This window comes from Dreissena polymorpha, chromosome 14, assembly GCF_020536995.1.
Source record: "Dreissena polymorpha isolate Duluth1 chromosome 14, UMN_Dpol_1.0, whole genome shotgun sequence".
Taxonomy (NCBI): domain Eukaryota; kingdom Metazoa; phylum Mollusca; class Bivalvia; order Myida; family Dreissenidae; genus Dreissena; species Dreissena polymorpha.
Genome location: NC_068368.1, coordinates 74,949,624 through 74,976,276, shown reverse-complemented (window position 1 = coordinate 74,976,276; position 26,653 = coordinate 74,949,624). Strand labels below are relative to the sequence as shown.

The 26,653-nt window shown below is 33.2% G+C and overlaps 2 protein-coding genes across 2 annotated transcripts in view; both read right to left on the bottom strand.

The window, feature by feature from the left end:
- The window catches only part of LOC127857492 (uncharacterized), a 6,772-nt gene extending 3,307 nt beyond the window's left edge, over nt 1-3,465 (bottom strand). Inside the window, exon 1 of the mRNA XM_052393887.1 lies at nt 3,442-3,465. Coding sequence (XP_052249847.1) covers nt 3,442-3,465 — 24 coding nt within the window. The remainder of the gene's footprint in view (nt 1-3,441) is intronic.
- A 210-nt stretch (nt 3,466-3,675) lies between these two features.
- LOC127857491 (A disintegrin and metalloproteinase with thrombospondin motifs 7-like) lies at nt 3,676-25,810 on the bottom strand. Its single transcript, XM_052393886.1, has 12 exons — nt 25,804-25,810; nt 24,418-24,647; nt 23,095-23,175; nt 21,985-22,159; nt 21,174-21,253; nt 20,849-20,940; nt 20,347-20,440; nt 19,938-19,993; nt 19,324-19,479; nt 18,926-19,107; nt 17,543-17,655; nt 3,676-3,891 (listed from the first exon to the last, which is right to left on the bottom strand). The coding sequence occupies exons 1-12, from the start codon at nt 25,808-25,810 to the stop codon at nt 3,676-3,678; spliced, it is 1,482 nt and encodes a 493-aa protein (XP_052249846.1).
- Between the last annotated feature and the right edge of the window lie 843 nt (nt 25,811-26,653).

Here is a 26,653-nt window from a genome sequence, read left to right as displayed (position 1 = left end):
TTTTCTCAGAACGCGACTCATAACTTATGAATTCTGCTCTACGAATGCATTTTTTTACACAATTTGTATAAGTAGGTTCGCAAACTTACGAATTCGGACGAATATTTAGAACTTAAAAGTAGATCCTGTTTACAGCTTGGTATATTTTGATTTGTAAAAGCAAACGAATCAATTGTGGTTTACAACGTTATTGTGGATTCAAGCGGCTTAGCCATAACAGAAACAACAACACTTCTATTAACTCAATATTAATTGAATGTGCTCAGCCTCAGGCACACGTATTAAGAATAGAGATTATATCTATTTAAACCAACGAATGACATAGACGAAAGCTTTAGTCGTTTAAATGTGAAGTTATCCATGATAGGTTATGCAATTATGTAACCTTGTCAAAAGCAGCCCTTTTACATATATTACTTAATTGGGAATTTCTTAAAAATATTTCATGCGTCTTTTGAAATTAGAAGTTTGATATACAAACGTTCTGACCTGCTTTGTTTACGCTGTAAGTCAAACATATTTGCACTTTATGTTAGAACAAGATCCTGCATTTAAATGTGAGTGGTAAAAGGTTACGCTAGATGAACTCTATCAATAATATTTAGATAATTAAAACTTAAAATATTTTATCACATTTAGATTTATATATCGCCTTTAAAATTGATTGACCTTATTTTTAAATTATGCTTTAACTTAATGCTTACCTTAAAATAAGAAAGAGTTTAAAAATACAAATCATTAAGAAAATTACAATCATTAAAATAATTATTTCAACCTTTATCCACACAAATAGTGTGTATTATAATAATGCGCGTTGACATAACAGTTACTTAAAAACTATAATAGAAAACCATTTTAAAATAAATATCATTTTTATTACTAAATATTCTGGGACAAGCAATCAAAATTTAATAACAAAATACAAAAACACAAGGCTAGCTTTCAATATTCATTAGGATTTCTAACAATTTGAAAAGAAATGTTCGAATTTGTTTATGTTTTGAATTGATTGAAATACACAAATTTGAACAATTTCAATAACAAAACGTATACAATTAAATTATGAAACATTATATCTTGTGTAAACTTCATTGAATTGAAACATTAGTTGTAGAATTCCTGTGTTTTAAATTGTGGTTTTGTATCATGCATGTGTTGCAAGCAATTAGATGTTAAAGAACATCCTGATTATCTGTACCCTTAACAATTACCCGTAATCAACCGATCCCCAATGGGAGCGTTCCTTTGATCTCCCTCAATGGCACCAAACACTGGTCCAAGGAAACGGAATCGAGAGCGTTTAAATAAGCATTAGGTTCAAATAAAATGGGTCTAAAACAAATAGGTTGATACTATTCACCCGAAAGAACCTACGACACGTATCAGCGAATTTGTTGAATTATACTACCACAAGACTATTTATAATGTGCTCGACAGACGTACGTTATAATGAAACAATAAACAACAACAATACTTGTGTGTTTCATTCGCATTATCTAGAATGAATGCTTTAACCCGCAGTGAAGTTATGTTCGACTACTTTGTATGAAGAAAAAATGTGCGTAATATTACAATAATAACAACAACTGGAAAGAAAACAACTAAAATAAAAGAAACTGTAATTAAAAGCAGAACAAATACTTTTAAAGCTTTTCTTTATTAAAGTTGAACTTTATTAGGAAAAAAAATGTCATCAGAATTGCATACCTTTGGTGAATCCCGTCGCCAGAACAATCACGAGAACTGCTAATCTCAACATAATGATGAAATAAATACGAGAAATAAAATGATAGCAAAAGGTCATGCCAATATATACCACTAGACCATCCCGCGGGCTCAATAAGTTTATACATACAGAAACAATCCATGCGTAAATCTAATTATTTTCTGCTTATAATCCAGTAATAATACAATAGTCCGTTAACTGGTTTATTGTTTGATTGTTGTTTATTTTATAGGTAAAGCAAATGTAAATACATTCAGGAATGAAAACATAATTTTATTTGGTATTGAATTTAGGGTTAAAGGGTTAATTGGTGGCTTTCAAATAGTACAGATGATGTTGCATTTTTAATGCCGACGAAATAATGATACACATTTTATACATGGGCGAAACTGACTTACTTTAACAAATATATAGGATAAATAGTAATTTGCACTGTATAAGGTAAATGACGGTAACTTTAATTTAGCATGATTACCAATTGGGCAACATAATCCGTTAAAATGTGTGACCTTTTCATAAAAATCGCTTACCCGAACCATGTCCCATGCGTTACAAGGGACACTGGAAAATCTGATTAGATTCATTTTGATAAGTATAACAACAATCGGTTTATTTTAATAGTGTTGGTTTTCGATTAATGTGAGCGTGATGTTTATCAGTATTTTATTATTTAACTACAATCGGTCTATTTTCATATACAATGCATACTAATATGCTGTATACGATGAGCGACAACAAGGATCCACCTTCACTTTTGTGTGGTTCAGAATTAACAGGGAATCATGAGAAAAATAAAATAATCGTACTGAAAACATTTTATGACCGATCATATTCATTCAGATTGATTTATTCTACATCAATTATTAAGTTTAAAAATCGGGCATTACGAACATTTTACTGGCTTATTAAAATGGTTTCAATTCACGAACTTTCCCAAAAACTTGATGAAAACAGGTTGAAACGTGCATGAAATATTCGTCAGAATTCACTTCTTGGCCTTATACAGTATTGCACTTCAGAATCTTACCCAATCCACAAAAACGGAGGTTTTAACTTTTAAAGTTCTGTATTGTATAATATGAATGATAGAAACATAACTCATCTATAACTATTTTATATAAACACAAACATATATATGCATAATTAATGAAATGCATCTAATTAACAGTGAGTGTGGTTTGTGATTTCAGTCTTATTAATGTTAACTATGGAAAGCACGGTCAGTCTTAAACACTTAAAACATGTGCAGCAGTACCACCGTTCAATTTCATATTTTCAACAATAAGGCTATGAGTTATGTCTTAAAATCCGATGATCGTCGGGAAATTGCCGAACATTTTGATCGACACTGGTTCGAACGGCAGAGCAGACATTCATCTGATCAGCGCGATAAGACTAAAAACGATCACGGTGGAATACATAGCCCTGATTCAGATAAATTAAATAGAACGAGTTCATAGATTTTTTAGTGTTTTCACAACCAGCTGGTTCATGTTTAAAAAAGTCCCATAAACTGTCAATATAATGGTCATAAATGTGTTAATATCTATATATTAAAATTTGTTTAAGATTGATTTAATATATAAGGATAAAACTGAAAATTCGCATACATGTATTGAGGTTTGGTTCACAATCATCGTACAGTGCTATTATTTTTGGTCTCCGTGTAGCTAAGCCACAGCTGAATGCCATATGTGTTAGCCAAACTTTATTACGTCCTTTCGCGCCTGAAGCTGCATTATTTGTGGACAAGAAATGGGCTCCAACAGTTCTACCTAATTACCTTTCTACACTCAAAAACGTTGGGACGAATATTGAATTGTAGCTACATTTCAAGCTTGAGAGTGGTAATTGAAATATGTTCAATTTTGGTGTGGTCTTTTGTTGTTAGAGGTAACCGGAATACCCGGAGGAAACCCAAGCTGTCCGGTATGGTGACCAACCGACTCTCAAAGAGCGAATTCATACGGGATGGAGGTCAGCACTGAGAAGTCGAAGATTATTTTGAACAGCATGAGCAACACTAGTGCAGACATCACCATGAACGGCGAGATGCTAGAAGTAGTGACCAGCTTCAAGTACTTGGGCGTAACCCTGCCAAGGAGTGTACCAATACTGCTGAGGTCCGAATAAGAATTGTCATGGTGACCGTAGCGATGGCCAGACTGAAAAGGTTGTGAACAAGCAGGTCCATCAGCTTCCCCACAAAATAAAGGCTCTACAAGTCCATAGTACTCTCCACCCTATAATACGGCTGCGAAATCTGACCGCTTCACGCGGACACAGAACGCAGGATACAGGCATTTGAACATAAATGTTTCCGATGACTGCTCCAAATCTCCACTACGGAGCAAAAGACCAACGAGTACGTCCGGAATATGACTGCAACACTTGTTGGCCCAAAGGAGCCCCTACTGGCGACCGTCAAACGACGAAAGTAAGCTTGGTTTGGACAAGTCACCAGGCAAGACACTCTGTGCAAGACTGTTCTCCATGGCACGCTAGAGGGAGTTCGACGTCGAGGTCGCCAGAAGAAAAGCTTGATAATGTAAAAAGGTGGACATCCCATCCCATAGATACATTATTCTCAGCAGCCCACAACAGACCTGACTGGAGAATGATTTATTTATCGTCGTTACATGTTGTTTATTTATTTATTTAGCATAATTATTAAAATAGTTATCTACTTTGCTCAAACCCCGAAGCATACATGGAAGATATTTAGTTTAGAAATCGATTCCGATCACATTTTATAACACAGTTTAGGGCCGCATGGTCCGTCTTGTTTTGGTTTTGTTACCAAACTATTTATCCAAACCAATTTGTATTACACGCCACACATTTATTTCATTACGCCAAACATTTATATAATAAGACTTTCGCCTCATTTTATAACACCATTAATCCTCATCTATTATATAAATCTAGAGTTTTTTACCCCTAAACCATCATTTATACACTTAAGTATAACACCAATATATTGCTATATTACCTATTTAAATATATAATTCATGTTTTTACATAACTCTATTGTATCATAATAATAATTATTGTGTAGCGCAAACCCATAATAATTTTATCAATTATTATAAAAGATAAATATTGTCGGACACAACCAATCCATTCTGATGTTTTCGTTTAAGGTTTATCTTTTTTTTAAACGTTTAGCTCTGCAACCATTTCGAACTGATGAGACGAATTTCATTTTGTACTGTTGACGAATATGTATTTTTCTTGAGACGCTGTATTCAGGCTTATGTATGGTGTAAGTATTTATAGTCTCAGCTGAATACAAACTATGTTCAAATACAAACGTTACGTGATTTCTGTCGACTCCATGTTTAACTGTTTAATATTTAATGAGTTCATGATTTCAGGAGTGTGATCATTAAAAAAATATATTTTTTAAATATTTAAACCACAAAAATGTTGAAGGAAAGAGTATATATTATACAAGACTATCTTTATTTAGATAAATATTACAATTCTTTGTGTATAATTCAATATTAGTTCTTATTAAATGGACCGTCAACAACAAATGACGAAAACAGAAAAGTTCTAAAATACCGTTTTTTTTTACAATTATTAGTAATATTGATTAAAATATCACTACTGGTATATTACATTTCTTAAAAATGTTCAGTACAAAATATTCGGTAATACAATTTCGCGATGTGAAATCGAAAGTACACCGCGAAAATAGGTGACCTAACGATATACACACTATAAATAACGCAAGTATATTGATCATTTTATATATAAAATATATACATTCACAACGCATGCACAATTTGCATTCCTGCGTTTACCACGTGACGATGATGATAAATCTACTGGCGTGATTTATAGTTAACTAGTAGTTACCTGGTACCTGTACCCAGTAAAATTTATTACCGAATATACTGAAAATATAAAAACTTTACAACTTTTTTCAAGTAATGTAATATACCAGTCGTGATATTTTAATCAATATAAACTAATAACGGTATTTTAGAACTTTTCTTTTTTTGTCATTGGTGGTTGACGGTCCCTTTAAATGCTCTTAGCTTTTATGAGTACATACGTACAGCGACCCGGAGGGTCAATAGCTGGGAATTGGATTATTGCAACTCTGCCGTAGTTACACATATATAAATAAACTCGATGGATAGTTCTTTGCTCTTTATTCAGTTGCTACCATAAAGTTTTCAAGTCCATATAATTCTTTAAATTAGTTGTTAATGCAATATTAATAAGTCCATGTAATTTTCCAAGTAAATAATAACGTTTCCAAGACATGGCAAAATCCGTCCAAATCCATCCTGATAGGACCCCACCCCTAAGGGTTCCCTGAAGATAAACCTCTAGCGTCCCTCCTATGTGTTAAATCCTTATTGTTTTTGGTGTCAAAAGAACCATTGCTTATAAACATTATCGTTACATAAACATGTCAACTTGATGGGTCAAACCAATTTGTTGAAATGCATATACGGGCGTATTTATTATCTGGTAATTGCAACGACACGAAAACAAACGTCTATTAACCATATAATCTTGTCATGATCTTATAATTTAAACGGACTAAATTCATTTACAAGCGTACATCAACTGTCAACAAATTAATGAGCCTCCGGCCACACCGACGTCAACACAGGACATGTATTATAGCGAACAAGATATATACATCAATTGTGCGACACAACTAAGTACAATTCGTTTCAAATTCGCAACTAAGTACAATTCGTTTCCAATTCACCTGTTGAGCCATTAACAAGTGTTTTTTTCTGAAAACGATAACTGCCTCGAAGTATCGTTTTGGCCAAAAAGTGTGTTCTAGACCTTAAAATAAGTGCAAACCAGACACAAGTTATTCAGTGATTTAAAACAGACAGAGAAAATAACAAAGAACGCAATAATTTTTAAATGATGAAGAAAATGTATTCAATGAAATTATTCTCGGTTCGATAAATACGGTATTGTATGGTTTTATACATGTTATTTAGAAGAGAAAGGATGATGTGTATTTGAAAGGCACATGGTATGGACAAGGAGAACGAAAGGGTGCTAAAGTAGTTCAGGCGTTTATTGGCGAAATACAAAGTATTCGGAAGAAGAAGATTTTCGAGAAGGAAGACGGATTCTCTGTTAGAAACGGAATGGAGAGCTGTAACTTCGAGAAAAGCTGGACAGTTCAAAGTGTAAATTGCGTATTGCAGAACATTAAAGAAGGCAGCTAAGCTATTTTTTGTATTTAAAAACAACTTCTTCATATTTATAATGATGATTTCATTGATGATGATTGTATTAATGTTGTCGTTGATAATGATGTTGTAAATGATGCGTATAAGATAGTATTTTGAAAATAGAGAATACTACATTTACGAACTATGAGTGAATGAAATTATTTTAGGTAGGATAAATTTAGAATGGTGTTATACATATTTAGAAAAGAGGGTACAGTAATGGTTTAGAAAAATAAAATGGACGGATTTCTCGTTTTGCGTTTACACGAAAATATAACAGTTCATCAAAAGGAATTGTTCTCAGAAGTTAAAGGTTTTCCTGTTAGAGTCACAGAAAAATAAACTCGGTGTCAATAAAGGTTTACTTTAAGTTTAGGTTAATATGTTAAAATTCCATAACTTTACGAGTTTTTTAGCCTACCAAGTACGTATACCTTTGTATTTGAGTGTACTTAACATTGTCAAATTAGTTAATCAAAATTTATCTGGTGTTCTATTATATCAATTGAGCTCATGCTATTTCCATTGAAATGTAACCAATGTTTTGATCAGTAGCTTAAATTATGTTTGTGTTGGTGCATTCGGAAATTTTGTCAAGTCGGTAGTTTTAATTGTAAGAGCAGGAAATAAAGTATTGATTGTGTGAACAAAAAACATGTACTGTTCACCTGTTTAAAAGTTATTTTCGTGTTGCCTTTAATGCATGTTCATTTAACAGTGTATTCACTTTTAAATGAAAGCATGTTATAAATTTTATTACTTATGGTAAGCATACTAGTTAATCAAATATTAAAGATTGTTTAAATAACAAGCTATGTCTTCTGGGTCATGTTTCTTCTTAATATGGACTTCATTCCTTTAATGCTGGCGGTGCTTCAATAAGTGCTAATAACAAGACTGTGGATAGACTGGGGCAAAACATGCTAGATGGAAAGTATTGCCACTTAAGACGGTTATGTCAAAGATTCTGTGAAGCACACATTATCGGTTTGTGAGGAAATTATGTATATTACAGTGATTTAAATGATATGCGGTTGGTAGCATGTGGAAAAGGCATTGTTTATTATTATTAAATGATACGTAATTGTGTTTTATAGGTATTCAGCTGATTGTTTGCTTGTGTGTGTTTTGTGGTTATGGACCGTTTTATTCAAGGCCAGTTGATGTGGAAAGCCAATTTGGCTTGAGTGGCCAATTAACCAATGTTTAGAAGGCAGATTGAGCTGATGTGTATAAGTCAGTCGGTTTGAGTGGTCAGTTGACCGTTTCTTTAAAGCCAGTTGGCCTGATGTATGAAAGTCAAATTTTTTTTGTGGTCACTTGACTGTTATTTTCTTTAAACGCACGTTGAGTTTGAATTTACAATGTTTGCAAGTTTATTTTTTTTACTATCTGGACAGTTCGAAAGGTATATTAAAGAACCGTAAAGATATGGTTTTCAAGTTGTTATTTTTACTATTATAAGTAGTATTGTGATTAATAATTATTAATTTTATTGTTATGATTTGTATATGATCTGTTGTATTCTCTTTTTTGTGTGGTCAGTTGACCGTTTAATGCAGGCCATAGTGTGCCTGTTGTGGATAAGCCAGTGGGCTTATGCGGCCAGTGGACCGTTGTTGAAGGCCATAATGTGCCGAGTTTGGTTTACAAATATTCGCACATTTATCTTTTCAGAAAAACTGACAGTTCGAGAGTTATATAACATGGTGGAGAATATTTAGGTATTCATTTTATGTTATAAAATGTTATTAATAATTTGTATTATATCTTTGCTTTATTCGAAAGGCATGTAAGATACAAACAGCCACTCCTTATTTGTCTTGCTTTTTTATTTGTATGGAAAACATTTGTTAAGATAAATGAGGATAACAATTATGTTTTATCGATGATTAGGATGATGATGACATTAATGATAATAATGTTGATAGGATGATGATGATATGGTTGATAATGATGATGAGAATTTAATAGTATTTTGAGAATGGATAATAATAAATTTCATCATAACTATGAGTAACATGAGGTTTCTGAGCTGCATTCCAATGATGCTATTCTGTATATAAACGTGTGTAAGAGCCTATTTTACTCTTAATGACTATTGCTGTAAAACAACCAAATCGACCAACTCTTCATCATTGAATAAGAAGTTATACTTCTTTTACCGGGGAATCAAATAGTTATTTGTATACAATGCATCGAAAGAAAACATAAACTACTGACAGTGCATATAATTAACAAGTTATGCAGAACATAATATATTAAAGCAGAACATAATATATTCAAAAACAAGATCGAACATCATATTGATTAAAATTGCGTCTTCGCTGTTAATGGTTTAGCTTTACTATTATAGGACGTTTTTTATGCACACATGATGTCATAAGGTAATACAACCTTTAACATTGAAATGCTAACACTGCATGGCTAGATATTAACAAATGTATGAACAACGACAGCTAGATAATCTCATCAAATTTCCTCATGTTATTTTCGGAGCAAGTTACGTTTTACTCTTCTACATATAATACCAACTAAACTTTGGTTGTTTGTTTGTTTAGTTTGTCGCTGTGTTCTGTTAGAATAAAGCTTTAGGATGTTCTATTGCGTCCCATTCTGGTATTAGTTTATACTCTTTCATAGAATTGTTTTTTATGCAAACATGAACTGTTAAAGAAGTGTGTTCATTTTATGTAACCCTGAGAGCTTTCCACATAAAGAATGAACATAAACTCTGTATATTGTTATTTGGTATTAATCGGAAATTAGACTTGGAATTGATGCAATATGTAGCTGTGTTTTTTTTTCATTTACTAATTTTCAATTGTCAGACTAGGTAGCTGTCATTTTTATAGCCTTTGCAATTCACCGGATTAAATTGATTGTATTTTACTTGTTAAGCACAATCTTGTATTGTTAACCTCATGCATTGGTTTCTGTTGTAAATCATAGTTCTACAATTTTAATGTCATGTTTTATTCCAACCATCTTTAATAAGTACATTTATATTGTTCAGTAAAGTTGAGAAAAACAAATATGCATAGCTGACTATGAGCACCTTTGACCTTTATTTCTTTTGGTAAAACGTAACAGAAAATTGTTTTGGAATAGGATTTTGTAAATGATGGTGTTCCAGGGAAACCAAACTTACATCAGTAGTTTTATGTATACCGATTACCGTGCATAATGTTGGGGATTACATTTATATAATTTTCCAGTTTAGGATTAAATAGTCACTTATAATCTGGTCTTGAACATTATTATTTATTGTTTGTCATGATCACAATGTGTTATTTATGTACATAAATACAACGCCGTAGTGCCATATTATTAGAAATGTCAAAGCGTCCATTCTCAGAGAGATCAGCAACCTATATTCCATCTGATAATCCTTCGTGTTATTAGTTTTACTATGGTAATGCACGTTGTAACATACGTTTGTGGTGCAAATACATTTAAAGCGTGCCGTTGATTAGTCGCGATAATCATAAACCAGTAAATTTCAATTAAATAAACGTGTAGCTACAAATCAAAAGATTATGTTATGTATTAAGGTTTAAGCTCACCTGAGCACAACCTACTCATAGTGCCCGTAGTCCGTCGTCAACAAATTTCCAATTTTAATGAAACTAGTCAAGAAGACGTGTCCAAATAATATCTTAGACGAGTTCGAAAATGGTTTAAGTTTGTTGAAACAGATGGCTGCCAGGGAGCGTGGAAGTTTCGCTTACTTTTGCTAAAGTTAAACCATTTTAACACTCTAGAATTCACATGTTTTATCCAATCATCATATACTATATACTTAGAAAATAAGTGTCATGATTTCTTGGATGAGTTCGAAAATGGTTCCGGTCGGTTAAAAACCATTACCTCCAGGGGGTGGGGCATTTTCCTTATTCCGCTTTAATAAAACCTTGTTAACACTCTTGAAGAAACATGTCGAGTCTAATCCTAATGAAATTCGGTCAGAACATGTTTTATAACATCTTGGACGGGTTTGAAAATGGTATTGATTGATTGAAAAACATGGCCGCCAGTGGGGCGGGTCAATTTACTCATACGGCTTAAGTACAAGTGTAAAACCTTGTTTACACTCTAGAAATCACATTTATTATCCAATCGTTATGTTACTGAGTCAGAACATTTGTTCTTATGATATATCAGCAGAGTTTGAATATGGTAACAGTCCGATAAAAACATTGCCGCCTGGGGCATTTTACCTTATAAACCTTGTAAACACGCTCGAAGTCACATGTATGCTCCAATCTTGGTCAGATTGGTTCGTCTTATGATATCTTGGCTAAGATCGAAAATGGTTATGGCTGCCAGGTAGCGGGATAAATTTCCTTATATGACTATAGTGAAACCTTGTTAACACTCCAGAAGTCACATTCTTAGTGCTATCTAAATTAAAAGCAGTTAGAACACTTGTTCTAATTACTTCTCGGTTGAGTTCGAAAATTCTTCTGGTTCGTTAAAAAAAATAACTGCTGGGGGAGGCGGGGCTCAGTTTTCATTAAATGGCTTAATTGAAAACTTGTTGACAATATTATTAGCCACATTTATTGGCCAATCTTCATTAAACTTGGTCAAGACATTACAAAATCAAAATTTTAATACTCTAGAAGTTACATATTTGGCCTTATATTTAATCAGCACACACTGTTTCTGAATAATTTAGTTGCTTTGGGTCTCATGTTTTAAATAGATATTATCTTTTCTATTATTTTATTTGCTTTCCTTTTTCTAATATAGCTCTGAAAAATGCCTATTTTGTTTGAAACAAAAACAACAACACTGTATTGATTTTGTACTATGACTTGTATTGTATTATTCATGTATCACTGCTGAAGATGTGAAACACATAATTGATTTATTCAAACTAGATTTACGAAAGCACGTCAAATTATTTATTTTATTACATGGATAGACATTTCAGGGGTCCAAGTACCGACCATCTGTTGTCTTCGGAGTTCTCTGCTGTTATACATTGGATACAAATTCCATCTGTACAAAATATTAAAGTTAACGCTGATTGTATTTTTATAAGTCATTAATGTTCACGTTTTATTTTATGGTAAATGTTGTTAAATACATGTACATTGTTTTATTTGCTATGTAATATGATTCGTACACAAGTAATGTAGACTATTTATGTTTTCGAAGCCTTCCTTCAACAATAATGAATTATTTTACTAAACTATTTTGAAGTTCCAATGGTGCATTGGTTTGTTGTTCATACTGGCTTAACGAGTCAATAATTATGTAGAAAAATATTAGGCTTTCAAAAGTACCGAAAAGTGGTAATCTCGTCTATTAAATCATGCCCCCTTCTCTAAATTAATTTTACAAAACGGCTAAGCTTGATGATAGATAAATAAAATCCATTGATTATAATTGTGTACAATCGTCATCGAGAGAGCATTTCATGTTTGGTCCTGAATGAATAATTGTATCAAACCGACAAACTGACAAACATAACGTTGACCTTTATTTTTCTTATAGTAACAATTTCACTTAAATTGTGCAGGATCAGAGTTACATGTAATACAGATTCCTTTATAAATGCTGATCTCGTCAGATTGGTTTCACGCGCGACAAGGTGGACAATGTAAACATATTTAAGAAAATTCACTAATAAATGATGGTGAAGAAACACAGTGCAAGCATTTATATGCAATATAAAGGATGGTGCCGAACGTATATGAACGGCAAATAGATTTATAAAAACGTACAGACGTCCGGACAAGACCTGTTGTATGTTGGTGTCGAAGTATCATAATATCTTAACTTATTCGTGTATTTTAATCTTTATAATGTATAATACGTTTACCTCTTGATTTTGTGTGTGTGTAGTCTAGGTTCAACAAAATTAGAGAGAAAGGCCTAAATGTCTACGATCGAGTGTGCATGTTTAATCTCAACTTAGAGCAGCGTTCGGAAAACCTTTCACAAAAATTAAACGAATATAATGATCCAGCTTGATTACTTCAAGTCCTCACTATATCATGATCGAGTTGGAAATTAGAAAAGGTATATTAAAAGTGCATTTATTTTAATAAGTTATATAAGTTTGTACACACGTGTAAGGAAACTGATTGTTAGACAGGCGAAGAAAGCATTTTTCCCCAAACCATTTTACAAGGATAACACATGAATTATTATGATTTCGTTGCACATACAATAAAAATTTGAAGATTTGTTTCTTTCAACACGATCTCAATGTCACATATGTGATTCGCGAAATGTTCGTGTGCACTGATGCCAACAATAGTAAAAGATATCCTGTGGATTTCTAAGGCTGTTGATGGTGTCTCATTGTGTGTACATATGCGCGTGCGCTATGTTAGTGTGCATGTTAATGCGCTCTGTAATGCGTCGGTGCGTGCGTTGTATATTGCTATTTGTTTAACTCACAAGAAACAATTAGAGTATGCTTAGTTTATTAGAAAAGAAAATATGTAAATAGTAATATATGTCAAAAAAGGTAAAACAATATCAAAACTGCAGAAAATTCGTATTGTCCATGGTCGTAAAGCCAGTAATTGCGTTAATGTATAGTCGTCCTTGGTGTTCTCTGAAATATATATTATATGATATGCATGCTATTAGTTAAAATATAAACAAAAAAGATGTGTTCACATGTTCAAAAATGTTGATCGAAGTGATCGACAAAACTGCTATATTGTCACTTGATCATACTATCCTTTGTTAACTTGTTACACAGTTCCAGTAAGGTATTCATGGTAATATTCGAAAAAAGAAAAGTCAATAGAATATTTGAAGCTGACCATCGTTTTAATATATCTATCCTGCAGCGAAACTTGCCAATGTGGTAAGTATTTGTTAAGGAAAGTAACAGGCAAAATACACTAAAATATGTTAAATAATATGGCCTCATTACAGATTATTGCTAGTTTTCAATATTTTTCTTTGCAGTGAAGGATAACATTAAATTAATAAATGACAGTACTGGTATGACGATGCTTTTGAAGAGGATGGATATCAAAGCATCAATTTAAGTTTATCTACATCACCACTATTGTGTACGTGAGTACGAACATTTTGGGTACAAACAAAAAATGGGTACGAAAACTTTGGGTACAAAAATTATGCCAAAAAACAATTGGTTACGAACAAAATTTTTGGTTACGAAAGTAAATTTGGGTACGAAAAAAAAATTGGGTACGAAAAAAATTTTGGTACGAAAAAAAATTGGGGTACGAAAAAAAATGGGTACGAACAAAATTGGGTACGAAAAATTTATCTTAAAAAACGTTCTGTTACAGTAAAACGTTTGTGGGTTATAACATTACGTTACGTAGCAAATATATAAAAACTTGACATGCTCTTTAATTAAACCATGCTCTTTAATTTCACATGAATATCATACCAAACTTTATATTTCGTTGTTTCCTTTTCTTAGTTAATGATGTTATGTGTACGGACGTGATTTCACATGCCCATGTGCATGGACATATATTTTTCTCTTTTGATTATTGTTTTTTCTCTAATTCAATAAGCTTAGGCATGTTTGTTCGTTAAAGCGGGTATATACGATTTTGTCAAATATTTATGAATTTATATAAACTGTGTAAAAAACTTATTATATATATATTTCAATATAAATTAAAATAAAAGTTAAGAAGAACATGTGTCGAAAAATGGGAAATAAGCCAGATATTTAATTCTGAAATTGAAAACGGCTGTACAGCCGAATTCGCCAGCATGTATACCATACATGTACGATGTGCATCTAAACTTAGTTTAACGGTTTATTTGAATTCCTGCAACGATATCTAATCATACGACACACGAACACTATCTCCGATCCTAATACAAAGACGAATGCTTCGTTTATTGTAGGAAAATATGTACGTCATTATCGGCTCGGGGCGCTTATTTGTCTTTGCTGCATTTAATGAAATTCGGCTTTAATGTATCATTTTTCTTGCCTATTTTGTGTTATTGTAACATATTTTATCAATATATTACAATTAAACACATACAAAAAAAATCGTATATACCCGCTTTAAGTACGGCAATAATTTCACGATGATTCCCGAAAGTAGGTATGAGCACATAGTCGAATACGACTTGAATACGTGAGTTCGCCCATGAACACATGGAAAGGTTAACTAAATCTCAGCGATATGACCTAATATTTGTTTCAAACAGCAAACAATATCTAACAAACGAATGAATTATTAAACAAAGTATGTGCACTGATTTGGCTCTGTTATTTCTGGTTGAAAAGTTTATTTAATATGCAAAATGAGAAAGCACGCATAAGAACGAGTTCCATAGATGTCGTACGGCTATTATGCTGTTTATATACCATTCTCGCTATAATGTTTAAAAATGGCAGGTTCGAAATAATTCGTTTTCTTTACATTCTTGATCGCGTTAAACGTTAATTACACACGTTTTCATCCGCAATTTATTTACAGAATTAGACAAATTCCAAATACAATACAGAAAATGCATAGTTGTTTCATTGATCTATAAACATATAATGAATTGAATATAATTGATTTAAAATTAACGTTTTCAAACTATTATTAAATCTTTTTCCAAGAATATGCTGTCCTATTTATAGCTGAGCTTCCTTTACCTTTATCAATGATAATCAGCGAGGTATGCCGATTAGAAAAATCGAGCTATCTCAATCGGACTGGCTCGGTCTTTTACATAGGTCGCCATTGTGAAGAATTTTTTCATGGTATGATAACTTAGACGAGCTGCCTCGCAGCATCGTCAAAAACCAGGACATTGTACATGGAAATAAACTAATTGAATTGCTTATGTTGTTACTTTCATTCATTGTTGCATTTCGCCTATTTATATAAATCCGTGCATACAGTTTAAAGTTATGCATATGAATATTTTTTTAATGAACGGGCATGGTAAACTAACAAAGGGGAATAACTCGCAAATTATGTATCACAATTTAACATGCTATGACTCTGTACCGGACCTGACAACAAACGTACATGCTGACTCCAGTAGAGCCATCATACTTCTGTCTTTTTGCGAAGGTAAAACAATAACAATCGGCGTTTTGTTTCCGGACGTTCCTTTAGCGACACACTTACCCTCTTTGCACCACTAAACAGAATAAATACAAACAGAGATAAATGATAATTAAGTACACAACAAATTAAAACCTACGAACACCTTCACATAGCAAAGTGCTTTATTTCAAAAAAGTTCTATAAACTTTACCAGCAGTTTTCATCATGTACTCCTTAATATTTACTAAATTTTAAGAGTCAAAGGTCGAATTTGAAAATGAAAGTACCAGTTCGGTGTGCTTTGAACAAGTCTGATAAAAGGCAAAATATCGTCGTTCACTGTTTACCTCAAGTTTCATGCTCTGAGCGCCTTATATCAATCGTACCTTGTTAAGAGAAGGATCGTCGCACGGTGTGCCTCGGGCGGCAGCAATGTATGTACACTGATCTTTACGCTGGCATGCCATGTGCAGGCATATCAGAGGGTCTGTGGCCGACTAATAAATATATATAATAATAACTGTAAAATAAATTAATAAATAAATAAATAATAATTAAATAATAATAATAATAATAATAATAATAATAATAATAATAATAATAATAATAATAATGATTATAATAATAATAATAATAATAATAATAATAATAATAATAATAATCATTATTATTATAATTATTATTATTATAATAATTATTATTATTATTATCATTATTATATTTATTATTATACAAATAAAAATAAACTAAAAACATTCTTAAAATACTAATACGAATACTTAGACAACAACATCCACTACTACTTCTATTGCTGCTACTACTCCTTCTACAAATACTTACTACTTACGAAGGTATGGCGGAGAAAGAAATGTGGTGCTTCGACCTCTATTTCTGGCTATGACTTTGAAGAATGCGCGTAACGGATTTAACATTCGACACGTAGTTGTTTTATTGTGAAAAGTTTTGTTTTTAAATCCATTTAAACTTTATAATAAGGCTGAGAAAGAAAGCTCCACATTGATGTCTAGAAGTACAAACTGACATACGAACATGCGAACAATGCGACTGCTAAATTCGGTATTCTTCAAAGAGGGTCATAACAAAATACAATTAAAATTGGAAGTTAAAATAAGAACGGTGATCAATGCTGCTGCTGCTGATGATGATGATGATGATAATGAGGAATACTATAACTATGATGATGCTGCTGTTAATGAGGAGTATGGTGATATAAAAGTGATGGTTATACTGATGAGGATGATTACTATAATACTGATGATGTTGGTAATGATGGGGAGGATGAAAATGATGCTGCTGCTGATGATGATAATGCTGATTATTATGTTAATGGTGATGATGATGATGACTATACTGATGATAATCCCAATAATGTTGATGATAGAAGTTTCGGTGGTTGTGGTAATGGTGAAGAAGGAGGTTGAAGTGGTGATTGGGATGTTGTGGTTATGTTAAAGATATAAAATGGTTCAAGCCTGACAAGTACATTTTAAAGACAATGCCTTACCTTTCCGGAGAATTTCGAAAGCATTTACACAACGCAATCCTCTATTAAAAGTTACCTGGTCGCATCCAAAATTTGACTCTTGCCCATATTCAAGCTGGCATTGTTGTGTTGGCGAGTACAGCTCTCCGGGCAGCTTGCTCGAGTGGAGTTTGTACTCGTCCGTGGCGGCTGCAGCGTCCAACAAGCAGCTTGAAAGAACGGTGCATCTATGAGTCGTGTTCTAGAACTATCATAATCTAAAAAGTACTAATTGGAAGTAACAAAAGCTGGTTGCTTAAGCATATTTTTTTTAAATGATAACTGCCATTGTCTTTGTGTGTTTTTGGTTGTTTGTGTTATTGTGTTTATTGCAAATTAGAATATTATTTCAGCCGCATCGCGTCGGTAGGTAAGCATATTTTCAAACTATCTTTTGTAATATTTTCGTCGTTTAACAGACTTGGCTTAGCGCATAACAATCATTTGCAGCCTTCTAGCTTGATGTGATGTTGTTTGAATCGACCTTTTGAAAATAGTGAAAATCTATCTTCGTTTAAAATAATTGTTGTTGTGAACGTACGCGTTAAGAATGTGCACATTTATATACATTAACAGATTTTAATCATACGGCTATGAATCACCATAACTGTGTTACTTATTGCAAAGTTGAAATAATCCAACTCCCAGCTATTGACCCTCCGGGTCGGTGGGAGTTGCAACTGGTTACAGCATTTTTCATGCAAAGCCTAACACTTTTATAGGTAATATGAGCAAAATAAACTATTTTCTGGCATTAATAACTACACATATATATTAAATATATCCCTAATTCGCAAAGTATAAAAATTTACTTGATATGGTGTGCAAGCAGAATAATGATATTAATCTTAGTTTCAAACGCGTCAACTTTTCACGAAAATGTGTCAAGTGTGCAATAGAAAACGCCGAATATTCCGAATCTGAAAATATGCTAATTTATAGATAGAATAATTATGGCATCCTCGGAAAGATAGATCTCGTGTCAAATGAACTAATCGTACTACACCGACTATCTCCGAAACCTGCGTAAGATAGATTGCATCGTCAATAAAACACTTCACTTTATGATTATGCTTTATATGTCAACTTTTTGTGTTGATCATTTATCCACAAACAGCAGGCGAAGTGATGTCGACGGTAACATGTATTGTGTTTATTACACGGTTTTAGGTTGATTTAATGTGATTTTATACACAAATCTGAGACGTAATTATTAGACATGGAATTAGGTTTTATTAAGAAGAACTTTGAACTTTAAGTATGTTCAGAAAAGCTCAAAGCATTCAATAATGTTTTACTTTTGACTCCGTATTAATACTTCAGTACTCAGACCGACATGTAATGCCGATTCGATATGACCTCATATAAAACATTACGTTCGTGTAATTCTGCTGCCTCATTTGGACTTTCTTGTTATTACCCAGCGACTGGATGTAATTCTTGAACTGTTTTACGGAGCATGTCGAGAAGCGCCAGGGGTTCACCGTGTACGCAACGCCGGGGCTGAATGAGGATACAGCTGGGACCATGATGAACTTATCGGCGGGCGGACAAGCGGAAGCGGTGGCATCATCCTTTTCGCCGTCGTGGTGTGCACCGAGGCTACAGGTTAAAACTAAATGTAATAACATTTATGCGATATCGTTTCTAAGTATGCGTATTCCGGCCTCATTGAACTTTGAACTAAATAAAAACGTTTGGATGCTGTCAATCAAAGCCAAATTGTCCAGCTATTAGTTTTTTCCTTGATATGTTTTTATTTATTAAATTGTGTTGCCCCGTGTAGAAGATGGAGTCGTAGATCGGATATGGACTTACTTGTGTCCCAATTCGTGCGCAGCGACGCTTGTTGTAGTGTAGTAGTCTTCATCCTCGTTAATAGACACACGATTGTCCGTACACACGCCGTTCATATTGGATATCCCTAAAACGGCGTACGATCTCGTTGAACCTTCAAGTGTGTAGATGTCGTACCTACGAGCGTTTAGATATTGTACGATAATAATTGAGTTTTCAGATGCATCGATGCTGTATAGTCCCACTTTGCACGACAACAGAAACGTTTTCATCCGTTATAATAGGTCATCTTCATTGTTGGCTATTGCACGCAAAGCGGCAAAAGTCATTTTTAACACTGCTTCAACGGGTAAATTATTTGAAGAGAATGTTATGATAGTTGATAAAATACATGCTAATACTTTCTTCATTTCATGTCAATACTCTCATCTTATCGAATTGTCTATAAACATGACCAAAGGTTCATTAGTGAAAATTGTTCTATGCATAAAGCACATTTGAAAAATAGAAATAAAACAGGTGTGTGTTTAGCTTCAAATGTAAATATAAGCGGATGAAAAGACATATAATAATCAGGACGACACTTCAGCTTTTATGCATTTTTTTCATTTTAAAGACGACTCTTCTAAACTAACAATCGGGGGAGGTGGACCGTGCCGTCCTTGATTTGCTGCTGTGGACTGCACAGGGGCTAATTTGGTGTGATATGAAATATAATGTATAGGAAAAACGGATCCATGGTAACAACGATCCGTGATCAGAAGGTTTGATTCGCGTCTAAACGCGAATGATTGACCATCGTTCACATGAGGCATCAAACAGAGACGCATTGTACTAGGTGCTTCATGTCGTACCGCAAGAAACAGTTCTGGAATTGAGCGTGTCCTAAAATGTGCACTGTTCTCTATAAACTTATCTAGCAAATCCTGTTAAGATATCTCCTAGGGGCGCGTGGCATAAGGAAAAAAATCCCCGATGATTTGGAGAAGTACTTGGACAAAAAAATAGGCACTAACGCTCGCTCGCACGCACACTCTAACGTACCCCGTTTACGATGTGGGAGAAACGTTTACGAATGAACAACTCAGTTGCCTCATCCTTAGTCATAGTGGCTGTGGCAACAGCAGTTGCGTGGTACCTGCAAACGTAGTCAGAAACTTGCATAGACAGGTGAAATACTAGTAATACATGCATGCGATTCAAATTATCGGCATATGTATTCCTTCGATATCGAATAAATAATAACACAGTCTCTTTTTAAGTTATTGCAACAAAGCTGCGTGAAATGGCATAAGCTGAAAAAAAAAGAAAAATATTAATACTAATATCACATAAATCGTTGAACAATTATTTTTGAATCAGTTATTAATGTAATACATTGCTTTCAAATTATGTTATTAGTTTTCAATAGTCTTTCATTTAAATATTTAAACCTCTTTGAGCTTATGAAGTTATATTCAGAGAACAAAATACCATATGTTTAATTCACGAACCTTTCTTGGTAAAGGATCGTACAATTAAAGAGAAACGACCCTCTAATCCATACTTTTTCCAGATGGAAGGGTCGGCTCCGACCAGGACTTCCAGGGCATATGTCGTCTTGGTTGATTGTCTCTTCTCACGATATATGTTTAGTTTCTGTTATTAGATCATATAATAAATCAGTACAATATGTATTCAGCGTTTACGCTTGTATAGCAAATTTGACTTTGAAATCGTATGCACTTTCGCTTGATGGTAAACATATGTGCAAAGTTACCTTAAAAGCTATACATATATGTCAAATGTATGTCTGTGGCAGGACATGTTAACAGGCACCAAAACATTGATTCAAACGCATAGGATAACAGACACACTATATAAAGTGAAACCTTTTTCTTTATTGTGAATGCGTCCAACTTGCTTTTCATTAGGAGTCGTCGTAGCTCTTTGGAAAGGCTGTTTTCCAAATCTGAAACCACATACATATTAACACAATTAAAACTTTCACTCGCATTCATTAAAACATATCGCTGACATGCATATTTTCCACAAAATAGTTCGACATATAACGTTAACAATAACTTCGATATATTTGCTCAACTTTATGTATGTATCACTAATATACCAATGGCAATTGTTTTGCGATACGGTAAGTTGTAGTATTAACTACTACTACCACTACTACTACTACTACTACTACTACTACTACTACTACTACTACTACTACTACTACTACTACTACTACTACTACTACTACTACTACTACTATTACTACTACTACTACTACTACTACTACTACTACTACTACTACTACTACTTCTACTACTAATACTACTTCTACTTCTACTTCTGCTACTACTACTACTACTACTACTAATAATAATAATAATACTTACATTGATAATAGAATATCATATAACATAATAATACAAACTAAACGGACAAATGTCATATGTGTAAAAGATATTAAAATCAGTTTCTGATGCGAGATTTACTTCATGTTCTTTCTAGAAAAAAAACCTCACAAAAATTAAAAGCTGTCATGTAATATTAGCAGTTGCATCATCACAGACGTATCAGTTATGAACATTAGTACGTCTATCAAATGAAATGCATCCCATATCACCATAATGTTATACGTGATGAATATGTTAAATGAAATATAACATTGATAGTTTTACTATTACTTTTCTAGGTTACCTTTTCTACTTTGGCCACGTCTAGCAATAACGCTAGGAGTCCCTTTTCCATTGCGATCTATCACCCTGGAAAGCAAATGGGGATTGAGGTTGTTGACGACCAGTGCCCTTGACACTAACCTTTCCGGCATCGGTTTGATTTCAAAGGTTTCATCGTCAATCTCCACGCTACCGGTCTATAAAAAAACAGAAATCACATAAAATATCAGTTCTACATGAAGGGGCGTGTGTGTGTGTAGGGGGGGGGATATATTTGCGATCCTTCGAATGTTTATGCATATTTGCATAGCAGATGAAGAAAATATAACAACTATTTCCCTAATCCATATTCGTCTATATATCACGGGTGGATAGATACTGTTGTAGTATTTGTTTTGGTATAAAGAATGTCGTATTATTAGGAACATTTCTAAACAGTACACATGCACTATTGTTTATAAAATGTATTTTCAGGTTTAATGACACTATCATGAACAGTTTTATATTGACCTTTTTATAAGAGGTTATATGCTAAAATATAATTTACAAACACTGAAAAACACTCGAAGAATTAAAACCACGTGATCTTAGGTTTTAAAACAGCAGTATTTATTTATTAGTAAACCTTGAAAAAAAGGAACATGACCTTGTAATCAGTCAACTGCACCCAAAATCATTAACCGTTTAGCACGTTAATTTACGAATAAATTAAAGCCTAATAAATTAACGGATTTTTGTTAAAGCTATATAAGCCTCGTGAAATATTTCATTTGTTAGAGTTTACATGCCGCCTCTGCGCAAATGTAATTATGTACATGTGTATATTGCCTTCGTCGCGTCAAACACGCTTTTGTAAAGAGTTCGTAGTCTGGAATTTCGTTATAGAAAAGTAAAGACAAAAAATTAATTGAATTAATAACATTATTAAATAATATGCCTAATTAGTGCCATTGTTCTTAGTGTTCTTTGACATTTAAGTCATGGATACTTCTATCATTTTATGGACAATGCAGAAAACATCAAATTTCATTCACAAATGATTGTCTGAAATTTGGATGAAAGTACACATTAAGTTCAGATTTCCCTAAGGCCTTTGTCAATATCAGAACTGATGCACAGTACAGTTTCTCACCAGTGTTCTTAGGCACTCGCCCCTGAATCTCTTGGAGCATTCAACCATGAATGAACCACCATTCGCATGGTCGTGGTAGAACTTCACATCATAAAAAAAGAAGAAGGAACACAAATTAACAAAAGCTGGCATTCGAATAGAATTACAACATACATTGCATGTCTATCATTGTTTGCTGCCAATATACAAAGCTTATCCATCTAGACATCACACTCGCTGTTGACCAACAACGAAAATTGATTATAAATTTACACTCAAAGCATTCATTATAGACTGCGGGAGATCTCGTCTGATTTCGAGGTCAACTGTTATGTATTACATGCAAGACTTGAGATTGTTTGACCAATTGATACGACTACACATGATTTGAAAAAATATGTCCTATCAGTGACAGCCCAATCACACCTCAACTATTTTTAACACGACCGCGGGCCATCCGGACTTTTTCTGCCCTCCCAGTAACCCGTCAATTTACCCATCCAAGTTTTCAGTCAGCTTGATGTTTAACGGATGATTGGTTGGTCACTAAACGACCGGCTGTTGCTTATCTGTGTCAATTTAATGAACAAATATTCATATTTCATATACATGTGTATGTCCATTACTCTTCATATTTTAATATTACTTAAAATGCAAAACTTAATACATTCCATAAAAAAACGAACGAAATTGAAACCGGAAATAACTAGTTTTTACAAAATTCTGGTCTATTGCAAAATGGAGAATGTGAGACGATGTCCATAAATTGGTTTAAGATCGTTGTTTGTACGCCTGTGACACTACATGTCTGCAAATGTGTACAATTCTCAAGATTCTATTTCACGCTAGTTTTTTTTCTAGTTAAAACATGTTTACTGTAAGAATACTTACGTTTTAATATGTATAAGTACTTTAAAAATGATGCAGAAGAAAATACTGTGTGTCTTGTATCAACTTAAAGATAGGCGATTTTTTAAATCAAACATTGGCTGTTATCTGGTGATATTAATATTTCTTGCTGTGTCCTATAACTTGAATGTATTGTACAAATGAATTAAAAACTGCTTAAAAAATGCCAATATTGACCGAAATTCCGGGACCGCGGGATTCGACAAGAACTCGCGATAGCAAGACTGTTAAGTATCTTTGCCCATAGAAGCTGCTTCCGTATCATAACATTAGCTAGACTGTTAAGGTATATTTCTGTTAAAATAAACGTTCGGGCAGCTGGAATACGATTATCGGAAATTATTTCCTTAAGTTATTGTATTTATCACCCGCACAAGCCTGTCTTACACTCAACACCAACAATACAACTACATCAGTCCATGACGACAAACTTACAGTTATGGGCGCTGTGTCTTTCTTGACAAGTTTATTCTGACCATTTTGTGTGTGAACCTCGTAAACCGGAGCGTTTTGATTCAGTCGCTTGTTTTCCACGATATTCAATGTCAGATCTTGATGCCCGCTGCGCTTTAGCTCGATCTGAAGAGTTTCCGGCAATCCCAGGTCGAGATTTCGTGTTTTGGCATTTCGTGAAATGTCCTCAAGCCAAACGGCCTGATTAAAAGCTGCAATTATACGATACAATTAGCACATTTCAGAAAAATTGAATGAGAATATCTAAAGAATTGTGCCATTTGAAAATATTTTCTTACAAAATATTTCATTCACAGGTTCGCAAACTTCGAATACGTAAGAATCTTAAGAACACTTTACCGGCCAACGCTCTTCAAATAGGGAATACCGCCGGTTAAGTTTACAATTTTTTGTAATTTTTGTTATAAAACACTCATATCAATACTAGTTTACCAATATTCGTGTGGATTAAAAACAATATGAAAAACAATAACACTGCCGTTTACTTAAACATATTTTATGTGAAAGAGCACAACTACTTGTGGTTTGATGATATTTGTTTAAACGACAGAATGGCATAGTCGGAAGTTTTAGTCGCTATGTGAAGTTAACAGCTCATACAACAATACAAAAGTAATATATAAAAGTTCTGACCTGTTTTGTTAACGCGTTTAGTCAAAAGTATTATACTTTATGTTAGAGCACGCTAATTTCTTTCTGCGTTTCAAGGTGAATAGATACAAATTACGTGATTTGGAGCAATTCAATCTATAAATTATTATTAAGCTTAAATATTTTAACAAATGTCGCTTTACCTTTGATATTGATTCACCATTATGTTTATATTTGTTTAGAATAAATAATGAAATTCAAAATAAATATATTTGGAGAATAGCAATATGTTTGAAAATAAAATTTAGTTAAAGTTTAATAGAAATAGTGTGCGTTAATCTATAATGTGTATTCAATAATGGAAGACAATTTAAACCAAAATAAACATTATTACTGTTGTTAAGAGCAGCACACATCAAATAAATCACATCTCAAACATAAGGCTAGCTTTCAATATTCATTCTAAATTTAAAAAAATTGAAAATAATTGTTAAAATCGGTAAATGTTTTTAATTGATTACACGTATGTACTATAAACAAATGAATTGATTTCAAAAATAAACCTTTAATATATAAAGTATAAAACATGCTATGAATATCTTTACTCTAAACAATCACACTTTAGTACGTACGGCACATATCAGCGCCTTATTGCATTTATCCTTGCACAAAAAAATTAATCATTTGCGCAGCTTACGTAAGATATAATTAAAACAAACAACAACAAAACATTTTTTGTCTATCCGCCTAATCTACAATCCATGCTAAGACGAAAGATCATCGTATTATAATAATTCATGCACGAGGGGAAATTATACTCGACTACTGAGTGTAGACAAAAATAGTGCGTAAAATTAAAATCATAGCAATTACTGTAAAGGCAATAACCAACACACTTTAACAGAAGAAAAAATAGAACGCACGCTTTAAAAGCTGTAAAGCATAGCTTTATTTTATAAGAACAGTTAAAACGTCAGAATTGCATACCTTGGGTCCAACCCGTCGCCAGAGAAATCACAAGAACTACTAATGTCAACACTATGCTTGAAAGAACTTCAGTTGACAAACGGATATGACAAAAAAAGTAATTTCAATATAAACCAATTTACACGCCCACGTGCTGTAAAATTGTATTAATCGGGTTTATTTGTAACAATCCTTGCGTGAATTTATAATCCGGTAATAGAATCGTTGTCCGTTAACTGGTTTATTGTTTTAGTGTTGTATTGATGTTTATTATACAGTTAAAGCAACAGTTAATACCTTCGGGAATGTAAATGAAATGTGATTTGGTATTGACTTTAGGGTTTAAGGGTCAATTGGTAAAATAAAAAGGACACAGTTTGCTGCATTTTAATGCCGACGTTTAACCATTGGCGAAACTCAACTACTTTAGCAAATACATAGGATAAATAGTATGTTGCGCTGTATAAGCCATATTCCGGTAATTCCTATTTGACTCCCTTTTGGACCACATACTCCGATATAATTTATGATCGTTTCATTAAGATCGCTATTTGATTTCACAATACGAACAAATTAAACAATTCGATAACAAGATGTCTCCTATTTTAGACATATCAAACATACAGTACAAACCACGGAT